Source organism: Anoplopoma fimbria, chromosome 17, assembly GCF_027596085.1.
Source record: "Anoplopoma fimbria isolate UVic2021 breed Golden Eagle Sablefish chromosome 17, Afim_UVic_2022, whole genome shotgun sequence".
In the NCBI taxonomy this organism is placed as follows: domain Eukaryota; kingdom Metazoa; phylum Chordata; class Actinopteri; order Perciformes; family Anoplopomatidae; genus Anoplopoma; species Anoplopoma fimbria.
Genome location: NC_072465.1, coordinates 8,034,032 through 8,056,214, shown reverse-complemented (window position 1 = coordinate 8,056,214; position 22,183 = coordinate 8,034,032). Strand labels below are relative to the sequence as shown.

The 22,183-nt window shown below is 41.5% G+C and overlaps 1 protein-coding gene across 1 annotated transcript in view; it reads left to right on the top strand.

Annotated features, from left to right (window-relative positions):
• cntn3b (contactin 3b) overlaps window positions 1-22,183 on the top strand; it is a 40,318-nt gene that overhangs the window by 11,279 nt on the left and 6,856 nt on the right. Inside the window, exons 3-13 of the mRNA XM_054616902.1 lie at window positions 831-1,006; window positions 5,037-5,135; window positions 7,777-7,980; window positions 10,012-10,114; window positions 10,547-10,731; window positions 11,155-11,291; window positions 12,529-12,658; window positions 13,307-13,457; window positions 16,619-16,746; window positions 19,018-19,193; window positions 21,772-21,889. Coding sequence (XP_054472877.1) covers window positions 831-1,006; window positions 5,037-5,135; window positions 7,777-7,980; window positions 10,012-10,114; window positions 10,547-10,731; window positions 11,155-11,291; window positions 12,529-12,658; window positions 13,307-13,457; window positions 16,619-16,746; window positions 19,018-19,193; window positions 21,772-21,889 — 1,607 coding nt within the window. The remainder of the gene's footprint in view (window positions 1-830; window positions 1,007-5,036; window positions 5,136-7,776; window positions 7,981-10,011; window positions 10,115-10,546; window positions 10,732-11,154; window positions 11,292-12,528; window positions 12,659-13,306; window positions 13,458-16,618; window positions 16,747-19,017; window positions 19,194-21,771; window positions 21,890-22,183) is intronic.

Here is a 22,183-nt window from a genome sequence, read left to right as displayed (position 1 = left end):
AATGCATGACTTTAGAAGATCTTATAATCTGTGCTATTGTAATATTTTCCTAATTGGCACAAAATACAGCTGAGCCTGATGGGAATGTCATTAGTTGTGCAGGTATTTCATAAACCAAAGTATTGGATCAAGTAGCATTTTGACAAGAAATGTCATTTGGTCACCAACGTTATCACAATTCCTCTTGAGGTTGACATGAATGCGTGAATCAAATTCCATGCCCATCCATCAAATTATTGTTGAGAGATTACACTGAAAACCACAATTGGTTAAATTGGTTAACCACATGGTTAAACACAGCAAAAAAAATTCAAAGTGATGCATAATTTGGTGTTTTCTTACCAGCACATTAACACCTATTCCTTAGGCCATGGCCTTATTTTACACAAATTTAAAATTTAAATTTTTAACAGTTTTCAAATATTCTGCTAGCAGACATACAACCCGGACCAAAAACATAACCTCTTGGAGGTCATTAAAACGGTGATGAAAGAAAACCCACTTCACCGAGCAAGTGGGAGAAAAATCAATACTCACCACAGAAGATTTGCTCAGTTTTGGAATTTTGCCTAAATCAGTAGAAAACAAAATGAATGAATGAAGTCAGCCGTTGCTGTCTTCAAAATGAAGAAATGTTTTCATTCTTCCTAAATTGCTATAAGGGATCTTTACAACATCCTGATTTTTCTGCTAACAACAGGATCCTACTCCTATTACTCACCTTTTATCTCCTCAGCATGATGCGACCGATCCAATCGATCTCTGTGATAAACACTGTGAGCGTGCATCTCCAGGGGGCCCAGCCACTGATTGTGTTTGCGTTTTTCCAGATGGTCACTAAACGGAACACTCATTGATCTGGGGAATGACTACCGGCGTCACATGTCTGGGGGCAGCCTGATCATTAGCAACCTGGACAAGGACCAAGACTCCGGGGTATACCAGTGCACGGCCTTCAACACGTGGGGGTCCATCCTCGGCCGCAGAGCCAGCCTGCAATTTGCATGTAAGTGATCTCGCGATTTACTAACACGTTTTTCTGGCGCGACTCTGACACAGTTATGACATCTTGGCATCGCTTTGTATCTGTTTATCAGTCGAACGTGTTTAATATGGTTGTGGCCAAGGCCTTCCTTTTTTTTTTTCATTAACTATTCCGATTTCTCATTTAGATTGCCTCAGAATAGATTTTTGGAGAGGGGAGATGGTAATCGAATGAAATGTCAGATGCAACAAACACTCACAGTGGGTGAGGCAGCTTCTGACTTCCTCTGAACTCCATTGATTCTCATTAGCGGTTCCAACTCGTGACAGCATCCATGCTCAATCTGGATAGACTCATACTTTGCCAAGTGAAGGGCCCAGCCCCTGTGATCCAGACTTTAAAGGAGACGAACACAAATGATGCTTAATAAGTGTTTGCATCCCTGTAATCACCAGCCACTTCTTTATGCATTATACATACAGCAGATTGCGAGTGGATCAGTGACAGGCTGTGCGCCGCTCTGTCAAAACACAAAAAAGGGCCGGGGGTTTGAAAGTGATGCTGTGGCGTGTGGTCCTACAGTACCTTCCAGACAGGCACTGTTGAGGCACCTTTCCTCCCTTAATCAAGCCTGCTGACTATTGATCATGTCCCAAGGATAGAGAGCATTTCACTTCCTCTCAGGAGATGGACTGCCATTATCCCTATAGCCAGCAATGAATCTTACTTGTGGGGACCGGGTGAAGAGCAGAGCTGCTTGACATTTATTGTCTTGCCTAATGCGCAGTGAGGGAGGTCTAGGAGATCAGCATGGCTGATACTCTGCTTTCCTGTGTAATGAGGCCACTGCCCTAAGATAGAAATGTCATGCCTTCTTTGCTGCTTTGCTTGCCTTCAAAATCAAGCTGCAACGACTTTAAGCCTACATGTCCTCCCACAGCTCACAAGAAGAAACTACTAATATAAACGCATAAAATGAAGCAGATATTTTTAATCGACATCATAACACGTGCTCACTGTATTATTGATGATTTTGTCTTTTTCGCACTGCCATGAAGAGACATTTAGTTTATACAATCTGGGTTTTATTTTCAGAGTTTTGGCAATCATCAGCGGTTGTGATAACATTGTGCTCATCAAGTTGTTTGCTGAGATCTTGGAACGTGCCAACATTGGCCTAGTGCAAAAGAAGATTATTGTTTCTTTCCTGACCCCTGTCTTCTCATTTCTGCTCAGCATAGACTATATATTGAAATAACGACATAAAAATGTCTAATCCGACATTCATTTTGATGATTACAAAAAACAACCTTGTAATAATTTAAAGAGTCAATATTGACCTTGTTAAAGGTTGAGGGTTTCTTCTCAATATATTTTATATTGACAGTTTCTTGGTAGATACCTTTTAGGCAATGGGATTATGTCATGCAGTACCATGATTAGCCACTGGGGCAAATTAGCAGCAAGATTATTGCCTCATTTCCAGTGCATGGCTCCGCTCAATTTGACTCTACTCCATTTAGCTCATTTTTGGTACCAGTGGTCAAGCCTTTCAAACATAGTAACAGGGGTCCGTCATAGCAGTGTGCACTGCGCCTCCACGTAACTACCTTACACATCTGGAACCTCGAACAAGCTTGTGCCAAAAAAGTACCAGGGACTATCCATAACATTTTTCCGAATGTAAAAAAAAAAAGAAAAAAAAGCAGGTCCAGGTAGAAGTAGAAGCGTGCAGTGGACAAGCGGCATTCATTGTTACGCAGTATCTCTCAATACATCCATGCCATTACAGATCAAGTTCCTGGTTCAACTTTGATCCACGTACAGTTTGATGCAATCATAAGTAACGTTTTGGTTGCATTCACTAATTGTTTTAACACCAAATGAGTGGGTTAAAGTGGGTTAGCTGCACTAATCAATTTCATTCTATATCAACAATAGATCAAATTACTGTGCAGTATGAAATGTGTCCATGGACAAACAATGACTCCTGACTGCGAGTTCAACTCAGCTCTATGGAGCCCTTTGGAGTCTCTCAGCTAACTGCTTGGTTTGGTTTTGTGGCCCTCAACTGTCCTGTTTGCTTCAGTCTCGACGCTCTCATTAGTATCGTCTCCAGCCACAGCTAGAAGCTGTGTTCACTGCCTGCATCAGCACTAAACAACAGACATACACAGTTATTCACTAGCTGGTGATTGTGGTGGAACATAGGAGCCAAAAAGGCATATTTCTCCTTGGAGAGTTGGTTGAGACCAAAAACAGAGAGTGAATATAGGACTTATATTTCATCACCGTAACACCATAATAAGCGCCTTATCAGCTTTTACAAGGTGACAATGTGTCAGTGTTGTGTAAACAGCTGCTCATTAGTCACCAAAAAGGAATGAATACTGCTTGAAAAAGCCATTTGGTATGTTTACAACCTGTTATCTTCCCGCTGCTCAGTTGTGTTGTAATGATGTTGTCCCGTGTCCAATTCTCAGTAATTGCCTTACAGTGTTATAATAAGTAATGGAGACTATAGCTAAAGCTAAAATTATAATAAACCAGATTTATTTTTCTTAAAAATAGCAAATACACATTTAGAATGCTGCATTATGTGGCCTCTGCAGCAGGTAAAAGCTTTGCTCAAGAACACTGTCCGTCACAATATGTAGCAGTGATATGGGCGGCGCCATTGCCCAGACCAATCATCTTCGAGCTGTAATGGTCGCTCTCTGTAATCTCTAGGCCAGCCATTCTTTTTTTTTCTTCTTCAGCTAACAAAGGAATCACTGCAGCTACAGTGAGTTTGGCCTCTAGCTCCCAGAGTTACAGTGTGTGGTCAGTTCACTCCAGTGAAGCCCATTATTCTTCTGCTCAGTGGCCGGGGCAAAGACAGAAGTGTATCCCCTTCAGCACCGAGCCCAGCTACATCTCCTCTGTGCCATTTTTGCACGATCTTGGTGAGGTAGTCATCATCTCCTCGTCCGCTAAGTTGTTATTTGTAGCTCTGTGATTCACCATGAAAGCTTGGTTGTTATAATTATCAACTGCTATTTTGCCGGAGCTTCTTTTTTTTTTTAAACGCCGGAATATTGTGAATGTCTTTAAGAGATCGAGTCTGTATTTACTAAGGCAGCCTGATGAGATCAGAAGGACGTTGCCTCTGTCTGTAATTTTTGAAGTCAGTCGCCTCCTCCTGTGGCCTCCTTGGTGTCCTGCCGTGACTTGGCTCTGTTTGATTCCACTGCGGTCATCAGAGAGCTGCTCATTAATCTTACCAACACTCTGTCCCACTTCTCTCCATAATCTTCCTTCCCCTTAATTTCCCTTATCGGTCACACTGACTTTCTTTTGTTTGTGTTTGGATGGCTTACTCTAGGCTGTTAGCCAGAGGGTGCAGACAGAGTACAGAGCGGACTGCGGCAGCTTCCCTCCATCAGTCATGAAGCCAAGGGTGGTTTATCATCCCAGGTTTCGGGTTTTTTGTCTGCCAGCAACTGCTCCTTCATTTGCAAAAGGGGATGGATAGTGCTGAGAGTATTGATGGGGAAGCTAATGTTTTTAAGTGCGAGATTACACCACATTTAATAATGATCTTACTTATTGCTGCTGGCACTGCAAACTGTCATTTGTCATGCACACACCCCCGTGTTTGCTCAGTCCACGCTCAGCGTTTCCTCCCCCCTTCTGCTCATTTCATCTCATTCCAGCCTAATCTTCTTCGCTGTGCTAAAGTGTGGTGTCGCAGGGTAAGCATCAACAAGTCAGGTCCATCTATTTCATCAACACCCCAGATGCCTTTGAAAGTGTCGGAGGCTGCTGGGAGCTGTCCCAGGGCAATCAATGATGCCCTATCAAAGTGCCAGTGCTCAAAATGTAACATCAGAAAAATGCTTGAGAAAAAGTCTTTTCCTTTAAGAACTATCCTTTTCATAGAAAATTGAGAATACGGTCAACATAAAAATACACTTTCTGGCTGTCTGATATTGAGCTCTGTGCCGTTGATGATTTGACTGTTTTTTTCGTCTGCAGTCTAATTCCATTTCGATCTTTTTTGACTCATCAGATCTTGATAACTTCAAATCTCAAACGGTGAGGAACGCTGTCAACGTCCGTGAGGGCCAGGGAGTGGTTCTGTTATGTGGACCACCTGCACACTCTGGAGGTAAGCTTGCTCTATTTGGGTATGCTGCTTTTGTGCCTCTTATTTAAACATGACTCATAACAAGTCATATAATTCCCTCCACTCATTTCACAGCGACCTTTGATAAAGGATTATTCCCTTACTCCTAAATTAATCTGTTTTACACCCATTCATGTGTACTTTTCCAGGTCTAAGCCTGCAGGGAGATCATGCATCCGTGTGTTTGTGTGTGTGTGCATGCGAGCGTGAGTGTATCCCTCTGTCCACAACGAATCTTGCATATTCCTAGATCATTCAGCCTTACATTATTTGTGCACATTTATGACTGTTTTCTCAAGGGCCTGTCTTGAAAAAACGATTATATTTTCTGTTTTACAATTTTATTTTCTGTATGCTTCATTAGCAAAAGGCATTTCAATCGGCAAGGCTAAAAACAAGCCCCGCCTAGTCCATTAGAGACCACATATTGGCTTTTGTTGTTGCTTAAAAAACTGACATTTATAGAAAAGTTTGGTCTCATTTTGAACCGCAGCATCTGCAGATTAATAACATACAAGAGGGACACTCCATGTCGTGGACTGCAATCTACTGAGTGCACTTAACTATTTCAAGTAGTGTCTTTCTGACTAAAAAGGAAAAGTTTGACATTTTGTCATACAAGCTTCTTTGTTTTGTTGCCGAGAGTTAGATGAAAAGATTGATACCTCTCTCCATGTCTGTTTGTTAAATATGAAGTTACAGCAAACAGCTGGCTAACATAGCTTAGCACAAATATTATTTACAAGGAGAAACAGCTAGCCTGACAGTATCTGTATATAAGCACCTCTAAAGCTCACAAAATGACACGCTATGTCTCTTTCTCTAAACCCTTACAAAAACCATACAATATACATTAAAAAAAGTATATAAGCAATGAGGGGGTTTAGTACTTGATGCACTTTGTTATTTTTCATGCGATTAGCAAAGGTGATATTACGTGTCAATTAGTGAGTTTTAGAGGTGCTAATAGAAGGCTATTATCTACCTTTGGACAGAGCCAGGCTTGCTCTTTCCAGTCTTTAAACTAAGCTAACAAGCTGCAAGCTGCAGCCTCATAATAATGCACCACACATTCATAAAGAAATGCTTTAATTGTTCAACTGAGAAGCTACAGATGTCGTCTGTAGCTTCTCAGAGGCGTCAAGTAGCAGATAAACGCGCAGACTGCCCACACCCACCTCTCTGAGGATATGGACAATGGCTGCTGCCTAGCTTGTCTCCCTCTTGATACAGTAGCTTGCACATTGGAACAACCAATTTCCTTCACAAGGGAACAGTTTGTAGCGCAGTGCATTGTACAGCTGGTCTATGGGATAATGGGTCAGAGTACTCTGTGTGAAATACAGTTTGACAGCTTTCCTCTGACATAGGCCTGGGCTTATACGCGGTTGGCTGTTGTAACTGTGGCGCCCATTGTGTTTTATTTTCTTTCACATTATCAGAAGTGAATGAAAGTAAAAGCGGCCTGCTGTCCCTTTCTTCCTTTCTCACCCTACTGCTCCCTCTCTCCCTCTTTCTCTCACGCCTCTCTCTCCTTTCCTACACCTTTTTTTGAAAGCATCAATTTGCTTCATAACCTTGAACGCCATTGAACTTTATCTAACACCTACGGAATGAAGCACCCTTTCTGGCTCTCGTTTCACTTTGTTGACTTTGAATTCTGCAAAAAAGCTTTTACCTCTACCACAACATTCATCATCAAATCACCAGATATCATAAATTAAAGACAAAACTGTCACATGCAATTGTTATCGAGTCACTTCTGTGCTCCACTGCAGTCATTTGTTTACTCAATTGGCTTTTTTTGTGCACAAGTCACCTTTTCTACTGCATTAAAGCCCTTATGTTGTATTTCCACTGTCCACTTGGCTTACAATTCTCACTGCTCATTACAGCCGCATAGTTCAGATGGAGGTTATGCTGACTCTGCTAGCCTAATCAGAAGCTGCGTTGTATCTGCATCGCTGCTCCCAGCTCGGATGCTCGATCCCATCCGAGGCCGTGAGGGGACATCAGATATGATTGACAGTTGTCGCATACACCTTTTGACTCTGAGCCCCTCAACTCCGAAGTGGTAGATTATCCAGACCATCTCCTCGCTCTCCCAAATCTGTGCAGCGTGCGCTTCTTGAAATGACACAGTAATTCACAATGGCAGGTTTCAATTTTTTTTCGTATTGGTAGACCTGCAGCTTGTGAAAGGGGCGTCACAACATGTTCCCACCTCCAAACGTCAATCCGTCAAACCATCCAACCCTCCGTTCGTACTCGCCTCCCATGAACCCACCAAGTCACTCAGGGACCCGGGGAATGGAGGCCATGTGTCAGGGGAGGGCCACTGACACGCTGTAATCCATTTTGTTTCGCTCCCTTTCCCTGGGTCTCCCATTGCTTCTGCACTGATAGCTATTACATTTGCCATGCCTTGGTATATCTTCCCAAGGAAACTGAGATAAGGGAAGGAAAATGAGGTTATATGCTAACATTTTTTAGGCCACAGTGGGGTATCTGCTTTTGGTTCAGGCGTCCCCGCTGTAGACATCGATGTCACCAATGCAGTGTGTGCGGAATCAGTTTTGAGCGAGCGATGACAGCGGTTTAATTGTATTCCTTTCCATTCCAGAGCTGACATTTGCATGGATCTTCAATGAGTACCCGTACTTTGTCCAACAAGACAGTCGTCGATTCATCTCTCAGGAGACCGGGAGTCTGTACATTGCAAAAGTGGAGCCCTCAGATGTTGGAAACTACACCTGTGTGGTTAACAACTCTGTGACGAGGGAGAAGGTGCTCAGCTCTCCCACACCGCTGGTCCTCAGAAGTGACGGTAAATTCTTTAAACTATGGGGAACTGATTAGAATGATGTTGGATTAATCCATAGTTGTTACATCTTCACGTCAGCATATTGCCATTTGTGGTTGTTTGCCCAGTACGCATCAAGTTGACATTACATCCAGATTATAGAGGGGCTATATTTGATTAAGTCTAGTTGACATCATTTAGTAATATTTAAATATACTGTAAAATAAGAAGTCACATCTGACAATGTTTTGATATTGGACTGTTGACATCTAATGATACTGTTGACAGCTCTGCACTTAAGCTGCCTTTGCTCAAGTTAACGTAAATTTAACATGCTGACAGGACAGACTTCTTCCCAACTCTGAATATTGGACGTCTCAATTTGAATTGTAGCATTTAATATCATATTCAACGAGTTGGGGGAACCTGCTTCACATACATACTCAATTAATTTCTATTGAAAAGGTTGTTAAGAAAATTACTTCTCAGAGAGGATGTCAGGTTTTTTTGTACTACCTGACAGCCTTTATAAAGGCTTTTTTTCTTGTCTCTCGTGGCTTAAATTCATGTTATTAAACACTTTACAGATCAGTTATATACCATTCTAAATAACAACTTTTGGGTTACCAGGTTGGTTGGCCTTTATTCTTCTCCAGCACGTCATTTTCTGGACCACAATCTACTTATAAATAATTTACATTCATAACTGATGATCTGATGGCTTACAATGACAATTCCATAAGCATTTACAGCATGAATGCATAAGGCAAACTGGATTATTACAGAATACACCAACCACATGAATGTCAAAGTCGGGAAACCTATACGTTGTTGTTTTCAGTGGCTTATGATCAATAAAGCCTAAGTAAATAATTTGTTAGCTACTGATAAAGCCACTGATCCTTATTAGAATGCGGTACAGTGTTTCCCTTTAGTCCTTTGTCAGCGTCTCTATTCAGCCATTATTCAGAATTAACAGACCATTTATTGGAAGCACAAAATGCAGAACTGTCAAATCTTTCATGAGCTGAGTTATAGTTTGAATTAATGTTGACGTTTCCATACAGGAAAATGCCGCATATCATAAATAACTAATCATTGAGATGATCAGCAACCCAGGCGCCAGAAAAATTGTTGGCATTGTGCTTTTTTTGAAACCACAGGATACAGTGAATGTAACATTTCTGAACCAGAACTATGTTTCATATCAGCATCATGTCACGCTAACAGAAATGCACAGTGCTACATGGTTAACGTAACGATTGGTTAGGTTTACATGTTTAAGGTTGGAAAAAGACAATGGTTTGTATGGAAATAATAACGCAACAACGTAACGCAACAACGTAACGCAACAACGTAACGCAACAACGTAACGCAACAACGTAACGCAACAACGTAACGCAACAACGTAACGCAACAACGTAACGCAACGAAACGCAGCAATGTAGCGCCACAGCGTAAAGTAACAACGTAATGTAACATTTGAATGTAACGAGGTAAAAACGTAACAACAACTACCGTCAATAGCTGAATTTCTTTCAAGTTTTTTTGAAAGTTTATTTTTTCTTTGCTCTATCCTTCTCATCTCTCACCTGCCCTTAGTGGAGTTTTTACACTCTGGGTGTAAGATGCAAACACTTACTTTTCAGCGTCTTTAGTGACCTTTAGTCTGAAAACATGCACAGGTCCCCAAATCAGCTCTTGCTGCCAGACTGTGGGGGTTGTGTTTGGTAAAGGGCATACTACTATCGCTGTCAAGGAGCCTTTGTCTCGTTCCAGTGATGTGAATATAAATAAAGTCATAAATGAAGTCACATTGCCACAGGTGATGAATTTCTACAGTGAGTCTTTTCCCTGATGTGTTCTCTGAATCTTTTATAAGCCACCTCTTCTACATCCCATCAGTGGTCACTCTGCTCAACATGCATGCGTAGAGACTCTTTTGTCAGCCGTGTCACTGTGTTACTGCTCTCTTTTTGATCCAACATGTGTATAATAGGAGTGCTGTTAATCATTAATGTAAAAAGCTTGTCCTCCATTGTCTCCCTTTTGCAGGAGTAATGGGCGAATATGAACCCAAAATAGAAGTTAATTTCCCTGATTCAGTTCCAGCTGCGAAGGAATCGGTGGTGAAACTGGAATGCTTCGCTCTGGGAAAGTAAGTCCCCCTCAGTGTGTGTGTGTGTGTGTGTGTGTGTGTGTGTGTGTGTGTGTGTGTGTGTGTGTGTGTGTGTGTGTGTGTGTGTGTGTGTGTGTGTGTGTGTGTGTGTGTGACATAATCCTTGGGCTCATTCGTGCATGAATTAGAGCTACTCAAGATGATTTAGGGATGCACAAGGGTAGCATTATTCACTCTCAGATTCATCAATCCACAAGAGAATAAGGGCCGTAACATGACAAGACAAGGGAGTAGAAATCAAAGTTCTTTCTAAAGCTTCTGAAATCAGGGCAATCACAGGTTTGATTTGCAGGGAACAATAACTTACAAGGCTTTAGCTTCAACTGCTTTTCGTCTGTGCTTGATCAAACTTTGATCACTGGGAGTGACAGTCGCCACCAAGGGAACTTTTCCGTTTCTCTTTTTCTGCAGCCCCGTCCCAGAAATAAGCTGGAGGAGAACCAGCGGCATCCCTTTCCCCAGCAAAGTGAAAATGAAGAATTCAAACGCCGTCCTTGAAATACCCAATTTCCAGCAGGAAGACGCAGGGACGTACGAATGTATGGCGGAGAATCGGCGAGGCAAAAATGCCGCACGGGGTCGTATTTCATTCCATGGTGAGTGAACCGTTTCAAATTGACAGGGAATGCAGGGAGACGACGCGGGAATGAATGTGCGTCTGCATTTTCACCGGAAACATGCATGTGACCAGCTGCTTTAATCTCATTCGTTTGACAGAAAGCCTATTTGTCTACAATATGTGGGGCACAATGTCACCATGAAATTAAAGTGCAGGCTTTGGATCCAAGCTCGGAATAGTAAAAAGTGAATATTATTGCAGAGGCGCTGCTTTTCCAGCCAATATTAAAATGTGTTGACCAGCCTGCATTCCTCATTATGCTGATAATCTACTTTAAACTTCGATGATTTATTGCAAGACTGCTTTAACGGCCTCATGATTTCTGATACCACCCTTTGCTAATCCACTGCCTCTATAATTAAAACACATGTTTGAAGGTAATCCTCTCATTTATTCCAAGCTAAACCCCACTGGCTCCAGACTATGACGGACACAGCGCTGTCCATCGAGGAGAACCTCTTCTGGGAGTGTAAGGCCAACGGGAAGCCCAAACCGTCCTACAGCTGGCTGAAGAATGGGGAGCAATTGACGTCTGAGGTATGGAGACATGTTAGACTTTAGGAAAACTAGAGGAAAACAGCGGAATTAATGCCTGGGGCGACGTAATGAAAGCAGATGTTTCCAGTCCGTTTAGTCACGCTGAATCAAAAATGTACAGAAACAGATTAAAGAGATGAATTGTGAACATATCCTGCTCTCGATGAATGCATGTTCTGTATCAGAACAGGCCTTTGATGACGAGAATCAGCCTCTTATCCCTTTTCCACTTGCTAGGTAGATCTGCCGTTCATGGCTTTCAAGGGGTACTCCAGCGATTTAGTACTTTGCTTTCATAATGGGGCAGAAACATTTGGAAAAGAGGCACACCTGGTATCTGTATCTAAATATATTATGTGGATCAGGACATCTGATCTATTGGCATTTATACTTGGAATTAACAAGCATACACTAATCTCGATTCTATTATGTTTGATCTTAATATGCATTAATTTTTAAATCACTTTTCACCTTACTGAGGTGAAAATTCACTTTCTGTCTGAACACACCTGCCAGTTTTGTTTTGTTTTTTTGTAATTAAGAAGAAGGTCCCTGTGGTTTTTCCAAACTCCCAATCTCCCCTCGGACCAACACAGAATATTGCACCATTATAGATTGCCAAAGCCAAAATGTGTGAAATAAGTGGTGTGCCGCTTCAAATCAGCAAACGAAGCAAAAGAATGTAGAATGTAATTACCTGTAGTAACATGCTACAAATAGATTCACAGTGAAGGTTGGCAGTGTTTATGTGATAAGGTGACTTTGTACCTCACTAATGTGTTCTATTTCACTGAGCTCCAGCATTCCAAATGCATCTATAATTAAGATAGCATTGGAAGAAACCCCTCCCCCTGCAGCCTTGAGGATCTCTGACCACCTCATTGGGTTAAAAAAATCAATCCAAGTCATCATCCAAGGCTGTCATCATAGTTTTTCCAGCTGAGCAACCACGGCAAATAAATGACTTCTTAATATGCTGCTGGTGCTGTTGTCAACATTGCTTCTCTTCTGTGTATCTGAGACACAGGTTTCCATCGCTGCCTCCTCATCGCTTCCCCAATTCCGAGCTGAACATACGTAGAATGCCACGAGGCTCTATAAGCTTTTTTTTCTCTCTCACTCTCCTCTCCTGCTGTCCCCCTCCCTTCATGGTGCACCAGTAATTGCTGCTGCGCTTGTGGACATAATAGGCTGGCCTTGCAATGGATATGCAGAACTGTTTCTCTCTCCTCCTCAGGGCCGGGTACAAATCGAAAACGGGGCTCTCTCCATAACGTCAGTAAACCTGTCGGATTCCGGGGTGTATCAGTGTGTGGCCGAAAACAAACATGGCATTATTTATTCCGGGGCCCAACTAATGGTGTTAGGTAAGATTGCATCCCTCTCTCTGCTTTTATCCTGCTTATCTGTCTATGCGTTTGATCATCTCCTGAGATAAAAAAAAAGAAGAGAAAACAGCAGCCTGCTTTAGCTCTCCTCAGCAATCAGTCTGCAGACTCATTTGATGTCACTATGGGCTCTGCCAGGAACAAGAAAAGAGAAAATATGAATCTGATGGAGTGTCTCATTTTACTTTTGGTCTTTTCATCATATTGATTTGGATACTACAAATGCATTGTTCTGTGCCATTGTGCATGCTTTCCCATGTAGATGGGGTATTGAATTATTAGCCATCTGTTTGGCTCGATGAGAAATTAAATTCCATCTTGATACATGTGATGACACCTTGGGTTTGGGGGACAACAAAAAATATGATGATGAGTGTGGACAACAGGTGAAAAATGTGCAGGTTGTGAAGCTTTTATGTGTGTAGCATTGAAAGAGTGGGCTGGCAGGTGGGCCAGTATAGCCTTGAGCCCAATATGCATTTCTGCTTGAGTTCATGCTGAGACTTTGAGCTGCTCACACTGAAAGCTGAGGAGAGTTGATTTTGATATGGTGCGGCTGATCTGCAAAAGTACAGGTTGTCTGTATTTTTTTTAATCTCATGCCTTTCTCTGCTCCCCGACGCTCAGCTTCACCTCCCAGTTTCTCCAAAAGTCCATTAAGGGCCTTGCTAAAAGCTCGCTCAGGCAGCGAAGTCACTCTTGAATGCAAGCCCCAGGCCTCGCCCCCAGCAATTAGCCTGTGGAAGAAAGGGAATGAGATCCTGCAGAGAAACGAAAGGTAGGATAAAAGTCTGAGTGCATATTCCTAACAGCTTTTTATTCACATTCACCGCAAGCCAGAATTGTTTGAATTGTGTGTTTGGGAATTGTGCGGATGCATAGAAGGGAAGGCTAATGAGGAGAAGGAGAGCAGGAAAACACACCCGCCAGGAAAATTGCATATGGCTATTATACTGTGTGCATGTGCAAATAGCTGGGTGTGAGGGATGAAGTTGCCAGCTGGTCATATCAACATGGCACGCATGAAATGTTTAAGACTATCAAAGATTAGCAAATGGAGTCGCTGCCCGAGATAAAGGCTTTTAAAGAGAGAAAGCAAAAGGGAAGCTGTTGCTCCTGTAATTATCCGAGGTAAATGCTCTCTACTTCCTCATGACGTACAAATAGAGTTTGATTCGTGCAATCATTGGTGCCGCAAAGACAAAAAAGCCTCGTCGCAGATTTTGAGAGAAGAGACATCTCACAAGACTAGAAACACACACAGACATTATGCAGACAATGAGCAAACTTAAGGCGCCACTTTCAGCGGCACAAAGCGGTAGTTAGTTGTCCTCCTCTGTCTCGCCGGGAGGCTAATTTGAGCTACTGCAAAAATTTTACACAATGCTAAAGGACCAATTAAAAGGTGGAGAAATCCGAGAGGGAAATCACAGGCAAGAAATGACACATTTGAGCAATCCATCCACAGACTTGTCATCATCAGAGGGAGAAGAAAAGCGGTGACTAAATTCCCCCGGCTGCAAGTCAGCTCGCGCACATCCAGAATTAGCAGCATGCACACAAACACGCAGGACGGACTGAATAAGAGCAACTGGAAAACAGCACAGTGAAGAAATGCTTGACTTTGTGCTGTTTGAATCACGCCCATGCTGCTTATTCAAAAGGAGGTCTGAAAGCAAACAATACCAGCAAAGAATCTTGTCAAAACAGCGCTGAGGCTCCTTGGTTGGCTCCAGACGGGGAGTTGCATCTACGTATAGCTGCAGAAAATTGGTAAAATTCCCAAGCTGACTGACATTGAGCACACAGCATGTGAAGCCCACGTAGTATTTCAAACACTAGATGTACGCAGACATTGGATGGAAAGTGTTTTTTCTCTTAAATGCAGCCATGCTGTAAATTGGAGCAGTGTTTAGAAAGATGTGTACACAAATTTGTCACTGAATAGCAATAAATGAATGGTGCTCTCACTCAGATTATAAAAAAAAATACATTTCCACAACATATTTCCCCCGTGGCGTCTAGACATGCAGATCATTTTAGCTTAATCTACTCAGGTTTTACTCATCTATAAAAAAATCTGTCTCTGTTTGTGCACCAAGTCTGTATTTTTCGTCCAAAATTGTCATACGTTTAAAAATAAATACAAGCTCAAATCTTTTAATTGTCTTTTAATTTTCTGTGTACGGTAAAGAAATCAAATAAATCAGAGATGTGTAATTTAAAGATAGATTGTGGCGGGTGAATGCAGAACAGCTTGGAATCTGTCGCAAAACAAAGGATTTACAGAAAATTAGAGAGAAGAGGCTGTTCCGTTGGCAGCTAAACATTTTAACATAATAATTTATTGTTTAGCCCTGTTTGGGACTAGTGCTATCTTTTGCACCCATTTTATTATTTCTGTTTTGTTTCGTATTGCAAATTTTCCCAATGAAGAGAATAACAAAACGCATCAGACTCACTATGCGTTATGGTTTTAATTGGATGACGGATTTTAAAAACCCATCCGAAAAATGTGGACTTGGTGTGGCCTTTTAATCTGGACAATCAACGAAAGGCACTGTCCATTGATTTTGTCAGGACTATTTCTTTGGTAGAACGTAGCTCCAATAACAACAGTTTTAAGTGAGGTTTGTGATTTATCGAGACATTGTGTTCTGGTATGACACATTGCTGTTGAGGTTTTATTGGGTTTTTTTCAATTCTTTGAGCACCTCAAACACAATTATTTTTGCCTTCATGCTGTTGGAGGTGTAGAGATACCATTTTTTCCTGTAATTCCAAAGAGCTTATAAAACCTTTGGAACACATCCTTCCTCTTACAAAGGAAAAGTTGGCATCATGACTATAAAACAGCCTTTTGCTGAATTCAATACACTTTAATGGTACGACCGTACTTGATCTGGTTTGACCAGTAGTTTATGGTGGCTGATGTTGGCAAAGTACTGTGTATCTGGCATTATCCCAGTCAGTTCATTGACTGAACTGAACTTTATTTGAGCGGTTGTTACAGTAGCATTTAGCATAATCACATAGCCACTTGACAGCAGTGACAGTAGCAGCTGCTGCTAAGCAAGTGTTACATAGTCTTGCTTAAGTTAAACCAACCCTTCAATATGCAAGAATCTGATGTTGTGTTCTGAAGATGGCTTTATACAAACTTAATATTACAATGTTAATATATTTATTGACATTATGAAGAGTGACAATACAATACATGGTATTTTTCAAAATTCAAATTCTCTATATTTATTCTTAGAGGTTTTCTAAAGGAACTTTGGTGCCTGGAAACATTACCGCTTTTGTCCACAGAGACCGCCAAATCAACACAAAATGAAAGTTACTCGTAGTAACTTTAATTCAACAGTTTTTTCCTGTCTTTAATGTCTTGAGAATGTTTTGCCAGTTATTATAAACAGTGCACTATGTTGTGGGGTATTACTGTGCACTGTATTCTTTCACATCATATCATACAGAGAGTTGGTTTCCCAGTGTGATGCCGTCCTCGGTGACCTTAGCAACATAAAGCCTGTGAAGCACATTTTATTTATTCATTTAGTTATTCAGTGTTGCTGTTTGTAAAATATTTCTTCATTTAGTAATGTGTTTAGCCTACCACTGAGACAGGGTGATGGGTCACCCTTCCTGCTGCTTACCAGCCTCAAATAATTTCATTTTCATGGGCTTTAGTGGAGAGCTTTAAAGCACCATGAGGGTCAAAGTGCTTCAGGGGCGTTTCCATTCATTACAAGAATACAGTTCGGTGGAAACTTACAGTAGACTTACGACATGAAGACTAAAATAAAAACATGGGAAGATGTTGAATACAAGCAAGAATAATGACTTTAGGCAGTTGCAATATAATGCTCGTTACTTCAGTCTAACTGTACACAGTCCTTCTCAGTCAATACAGTAAAAAAGCTGTTCTGCTTCCCACAGGATTACTTTGCTTCCCAATGGGACATTAAAGATCGCCAATGTAACCAGACGGGATGCGGCGAGCTACACGTGTGTCGCTAAGAATCAGTTTGGGACAGCGAGCACAACTGGGAGGCTGCTCATCACCGGTGAGTGCTGCTATGCTCCACCAACAACTCACCCTTTATTGATCTTTGGCTCTACAACCTTTCCTCCTTTGTTAATATTTTATTGCTATGTTTATGTTATGCTTTTCAATCGAGCAACTATAAACAGTGACATATAACGGTTGCAAATTTGCATCTCAAGAGTCCTTGAAATAATTGGTTCGAGATTGCTACGGCAACCATTGAGCTTGACAGATGAAATAACAACTTTCGTTAGTAGATTTTATTATTTGTAGCCTGACTAACATCAAATCTGAGAGTTGGTTGAAAACCCCTTCTCTGGCTGCCTTCTCATTGTTTTTAGGTGACTCATATGAAATAAGCCTCTGAACACCCCCTAAAGGTTTTTTCAGTTAGTCTGACTGATTAGACCTCTGGACCCTCTAGGACTGTGTAGGCGTGTATAGACGCAATTGATTGGCATCTTCCTGAGTCTCCTGGTAGGTTTTTGGCACCTGTTAGGATGGGAGAAATTACACCTTTATCATTCTTATTGCTAGACCAAGATGTGTGACCTGATAAATTCCCATCAAAGCTCCCCTTACCTTCAACCTTAGCAGAGGTCTTATTAGCCAGAATAACTGGAAACACCTGTGTGGGTGTTCAGAGGCTTTAAAGGAAAAGTTTCATATCTTGCGAAATGTGCTTAAGGGCTTTGAGTGTTGAGAGTATGATTGATACCAGTCCAATATCTGTGAGCTAAATATGAAGCAAAGGGGAACTTTGATCAGCACAAATATAGTCCAACCTAAAAAAACAAACACCTACCAACACCCCTGAGGCACACAAATTAAAACATTGTAGGAAAATTAGTGAATGTAAAATTGATTAAGCTATTCAACAAAGGTTGATGTGTCCAACTATTGCCATGTCTGATTCTCTCTGCTGATACTAGTCTCTGCTGATTGCCAGGAAATGGGTCCCAACCAAGAAATAGTCCAACACATGATCCCACCTTAAGCTCAGATTTGTTGTTTGCATGTTGTTGAAGACAGGCTAGCTGTCTTCAACAACATGCAAACAACAAAGACAGGCTAAAAAAAAAAAATGACTGTAATGAAAATGTAATGTTTACCCTGTTTCCAATCTTTGTGCTAAGCTAAGTTAGCTGGCTGCTGGCCGTAGCTCTAAACTTTGCCTACAGACGGTGGCTTCCATCTTCTCTACTTACTCATGGCAAGAACAGAAATATGCGTATTTCGATAACTTTCCCGAACTTTTCATTAAAGTATGCATTTGATTGATAACTTAATTATATCATTAACTTAACTTAATTAATTAACTTATTCAGTGCTCTAAAAATGCAAGAAAGACTGAGGGCGAAATAAAAGAGAAGCATTGCTAGCAGGCAAGGTAAAGCCAGTCATCCCTAATATTAAAGTACATTATCATGAGAAAGAAATGTAATATAAAACATACATGACATAGTTCAGATTTTTATTATTCTCTCTGAAGTCTTTAGATGCCAGGTATTGCTATCTCTAGAGCTCTAGCATACAGTTTTAGAATCCAGTTTTTAAGTCTCACTGTGCCCAGTTATGATCGCCACTCTACGATTGGACATCAAGGGAGGGGTTTAGCTTATGGTCAATTTCCTTTCCTTTCAAAATAAAGGTCAACCATTTCTTGTAAATTTATGGCTTTAGAGTACCTCTATTTATATTGAACTTGTATTGCATATTTAACGTTAACAACCAAGGTTATTGTCAAATGAATATGATGCATTTAAATAAGCAACAAAAACGTTATCCTTGATTTAGTCAAAGGTCATTATTTATGAAGGCGGTGACATAACACGTACGTGTAGCCCTCCAGTTTTATCTGTTGTGTGTGCGTAGCCACCTGACCTATTTTTCTCATTAGCTTCTATTCTTTTCACACTCTGACAGCTGAACCATTTAATGTCACAGAATTTAATTACTGTGACCTTTCCTCAACATACTCTGAGGCCTCCAATCCACCACAGCCACCAGTGGGAATGTGCTCCCATCTCTGTTATCCTGTTTCAAACATTTTCTCCTAAAATTGAACCCAGAACATAAAGTGTGAACCTGATATGTCATTAAATGTTGCTAATGGACGGGCTTGGAATTTAAGTGCTTATTAAAATCAGGGAAAGCACACATCCAATTGAATGCCTTGATTCAGCTGTTGAACTGAAGTGAGGTGGCAGTTGCCAGGGTCACGGCGGTGTCAAAGGTTCCCGTGGCAGCGAAATTAACATGCTTATGCCGTCGTCTGTTGTCTGGCCAGAGCCCACCAGGATCACCATGAGGGCCACTAACATGGAGATTATTGTTGGCGAGAGCATCGTGTTACCCTGCCAGATTGCCTGCGATCCAGCTCTGGATGTTTCTTTCTCGTGGGCATTCAACGGCCAGCTCATCGACTTCCAGCGAGACAGCGATCACTTCGAAAGAGTGGGCGGGGTGAGTCATCTCGAGCATCGCACTCAGCAACATTCCGGCTAGTCTCGGATTAATTGGAACACACTGTGTGATGTGTAAGGGTGTGCTCCACTGCCCTGCTGAGGTCTTCTTAGACACCAATAATACCCGAGCAATGAAATGTACGCCAAGTCTCGTCCATTTAAGAGTTTTACAGTGGCGGATGGAATATCAAAAAGATAGCCTCTATGAATGGCACTGTTGGGTCTGTAATCGGGGTCCTTACCTTTTGAATTGGCTGTGTGAGCTGCCCTGTGTTACACTTCTAAAGATATATTAGTGAAATGCCATTTCAGCCATAAAGAGGGTCTTCATTAATAAGGTCTTTATACTTTTTCATCCCTTCAACTTCTAGCTCGCTTACCTCAAGGGAGAACATGTTCTTATCATCTTCCTTTGCCATAATTTAATTTTGCGTACCTATTTGTGAAGCTTGAGCCCTGAAATAATTAAGTAATGAGTTAGCTGGCATGGCACCAGTAAATGTGCATTTGAGATCCTTATTCCCTCATATAATGGACTCTCTGTCGAATATTTGTTCCTTTTGATGAAGGGCAAAGTCAATTGTTCAGAGCTTGTCAGTATGAAATTGCTTTACGCATGCCTTTTCTTGCTTTTTATAGTTCCAGCCCACGGTCAGTGCCCTGAATGCTGCCATTCACGTGTTAAGGGTTGGCATGCTTTCTGAATGCCCTCACGGCGTCGCGGACACGCCAAATTCATATCTTCATGAATGCAAATGCCAATTACTAATGACATTGAACTGTGCAAAGGAATATAATGAGATATAGTTTTCACAGAATCTGTTTCCCTGTCCAGTGAGATTACCAACCCCCTGCTCAACAGCTTCTGATGAATTAATTAACATAATTAAAGCAAATCTGCCTCATCACTGCCTTCATGCCAAGGAAGGACGCCTTGCTCTCTCGGGCACATGCTCCCAGGTTGGCCAGGTGGCGGCTGACATTAGAGAGAGGGAGAGAATCAGACATGGCAGAGCAGAGCGTGGAAAACTGTCACGCACAGGGAGAGAAGATGAAAGGAAGGGGAAAAAGAGGAAATAGAGCGGCAGAGGTAGTCTCTTTAGCCCGTGGCCGCTTAGAAGGACAATTCCGCTCAGCTCTGCTCTGTCAGGTGCCTCAGAGAGTCGGAGATCCACGTGCGTCGTTGCTGCGGAGGGGAGCTATGATCACTTGCCGCTGGGGCTGATGAAATCCGATACGACTGCAGCAAGTCTTACCTGGCTCCCCCCAGGTGACTTGTTTCTAAAAGCAACACACTTCCTTTCACAGGCCGACATGCTTTGTTACAGACTCTTCAAGAGGTGACTTTCAGAAGGTGGATTCCAGCGCACAGTCAAAACGAGAACAGAATAATGGTGTCTGGATCCAATGTGTTATTACAACATTGTAAATTACTTTTCGCCTTGGCATACATTGCGCCATTTTATAGGATAAGGCTTGTGATATTATTGTTTTTGTTGTGTTGTTATTGTCAACGGATACCACCTGAAGACAAAAAGCGACAAGGAATTGATCGTACCGAATGCCCTTTTTTCATATTATGAAAGATGGGTCTAATAATATCTATCTTTTAGACATGTCAGTGCGATATTTCACTTATGAATGGTAATGATACAATGTCTCGAATTTGGAAATGCTGTCAAATACAATGAGTTATATATGCCAATGTTGTTTTGGTCGGCGCACTGTTTCATTTATTGCTCCTTTCTGATTAGTTGGTTTGTAGAAGTGAATTTTGGAAAGAGTTATATTGTGAGAATTGGGCACTTGATTTCAGACATTCAGACGTTTGGTACAAACTACAGTGCCCAGCTGTTATAGAAAATGATTTCGCAACACTGTTTGTTTTTAAAAAGTATGTTTTTACATCTTCAATATTAACAAATGAGCTTGGGTCTGAGCAGCCCAAACATTGTAGGGAAGATGTGAAGAATTGAGAGACGGACAAGAGCATTGTTGGGTTTTGGTCTTTTAATGAGATTTGTTGACAATAAGAAAAGTATAGAAAACACCAGCCTTTTAAAAAAGGTAGCAACTAATTACACAAATGTCAAATACAGACCAGAAAGATAACAATATTTGTGTTTTGCCGTGTTCCCTCACGGCTACCAAATGCATCCAGCTTATGTACAATAATATTTGCTCTTTACACTGGGAGTTATGCTCATATCTTGCTTGAGCTTATGTAATTACAGAATAATTAGGATTGCCTTGCCAATTAACTCGACTATGTTTGTTTTGTGTGTCCTGTGTATAGCTGGTAGCTGTTTGTAGGGGGTTTGGGGGGTTGGCAAGGGGCTGGTTGGTCGGGTAGCGCCTGAAGGACAGCCAAAAGCGTTATTTGTGCAGAGTACATCTGCCATGTCTGTTGTTGGTGTTTGAAGAGATGCAAAAATCTGTGGCCTGGAGACAATGTGATTGTGCAAAGCATTATAAATGTTTCAAACATCCCAGAGCCAAAAACTGAGTGATGAAATAACGCTGCATCTCTTACTTAGCCTCATGTTTTCCAACGATCATATTCCCCCCCCTTCTAGACTATATCAGGGGATCTGATGGTTCGTAACATCCAGCTGAACCACGGGGGGAAATATGTCTGCGTTATTGACACTGATGTGGAGAGCCTGTCCACCTCTGCCATCTTGGTTGTCAAAGGTAAGAGAGCCAAAGGATTTCAAGAGCTTGTTTTTATATGCCAGTGCATGAACACCCTGGTACATCTACTGTGAAACAATGTGGCGTTGAAGCATTTGCACAAGTATTCAAAGAGAAAGAGGTTTGACAGAGATGGATGTGAAAAATCCTTGAAGGCTTTGTGTAAATGGATAGTCGCTGCCCCAGTCAGAATTATGCCAGATTCTGTTTACATTATATATGTTTTGCTGAAATAAAAAAGGAAAAAAAAGATTTAAAAAAAGGCACACACTCATACTGGCATATGTGAGCAGC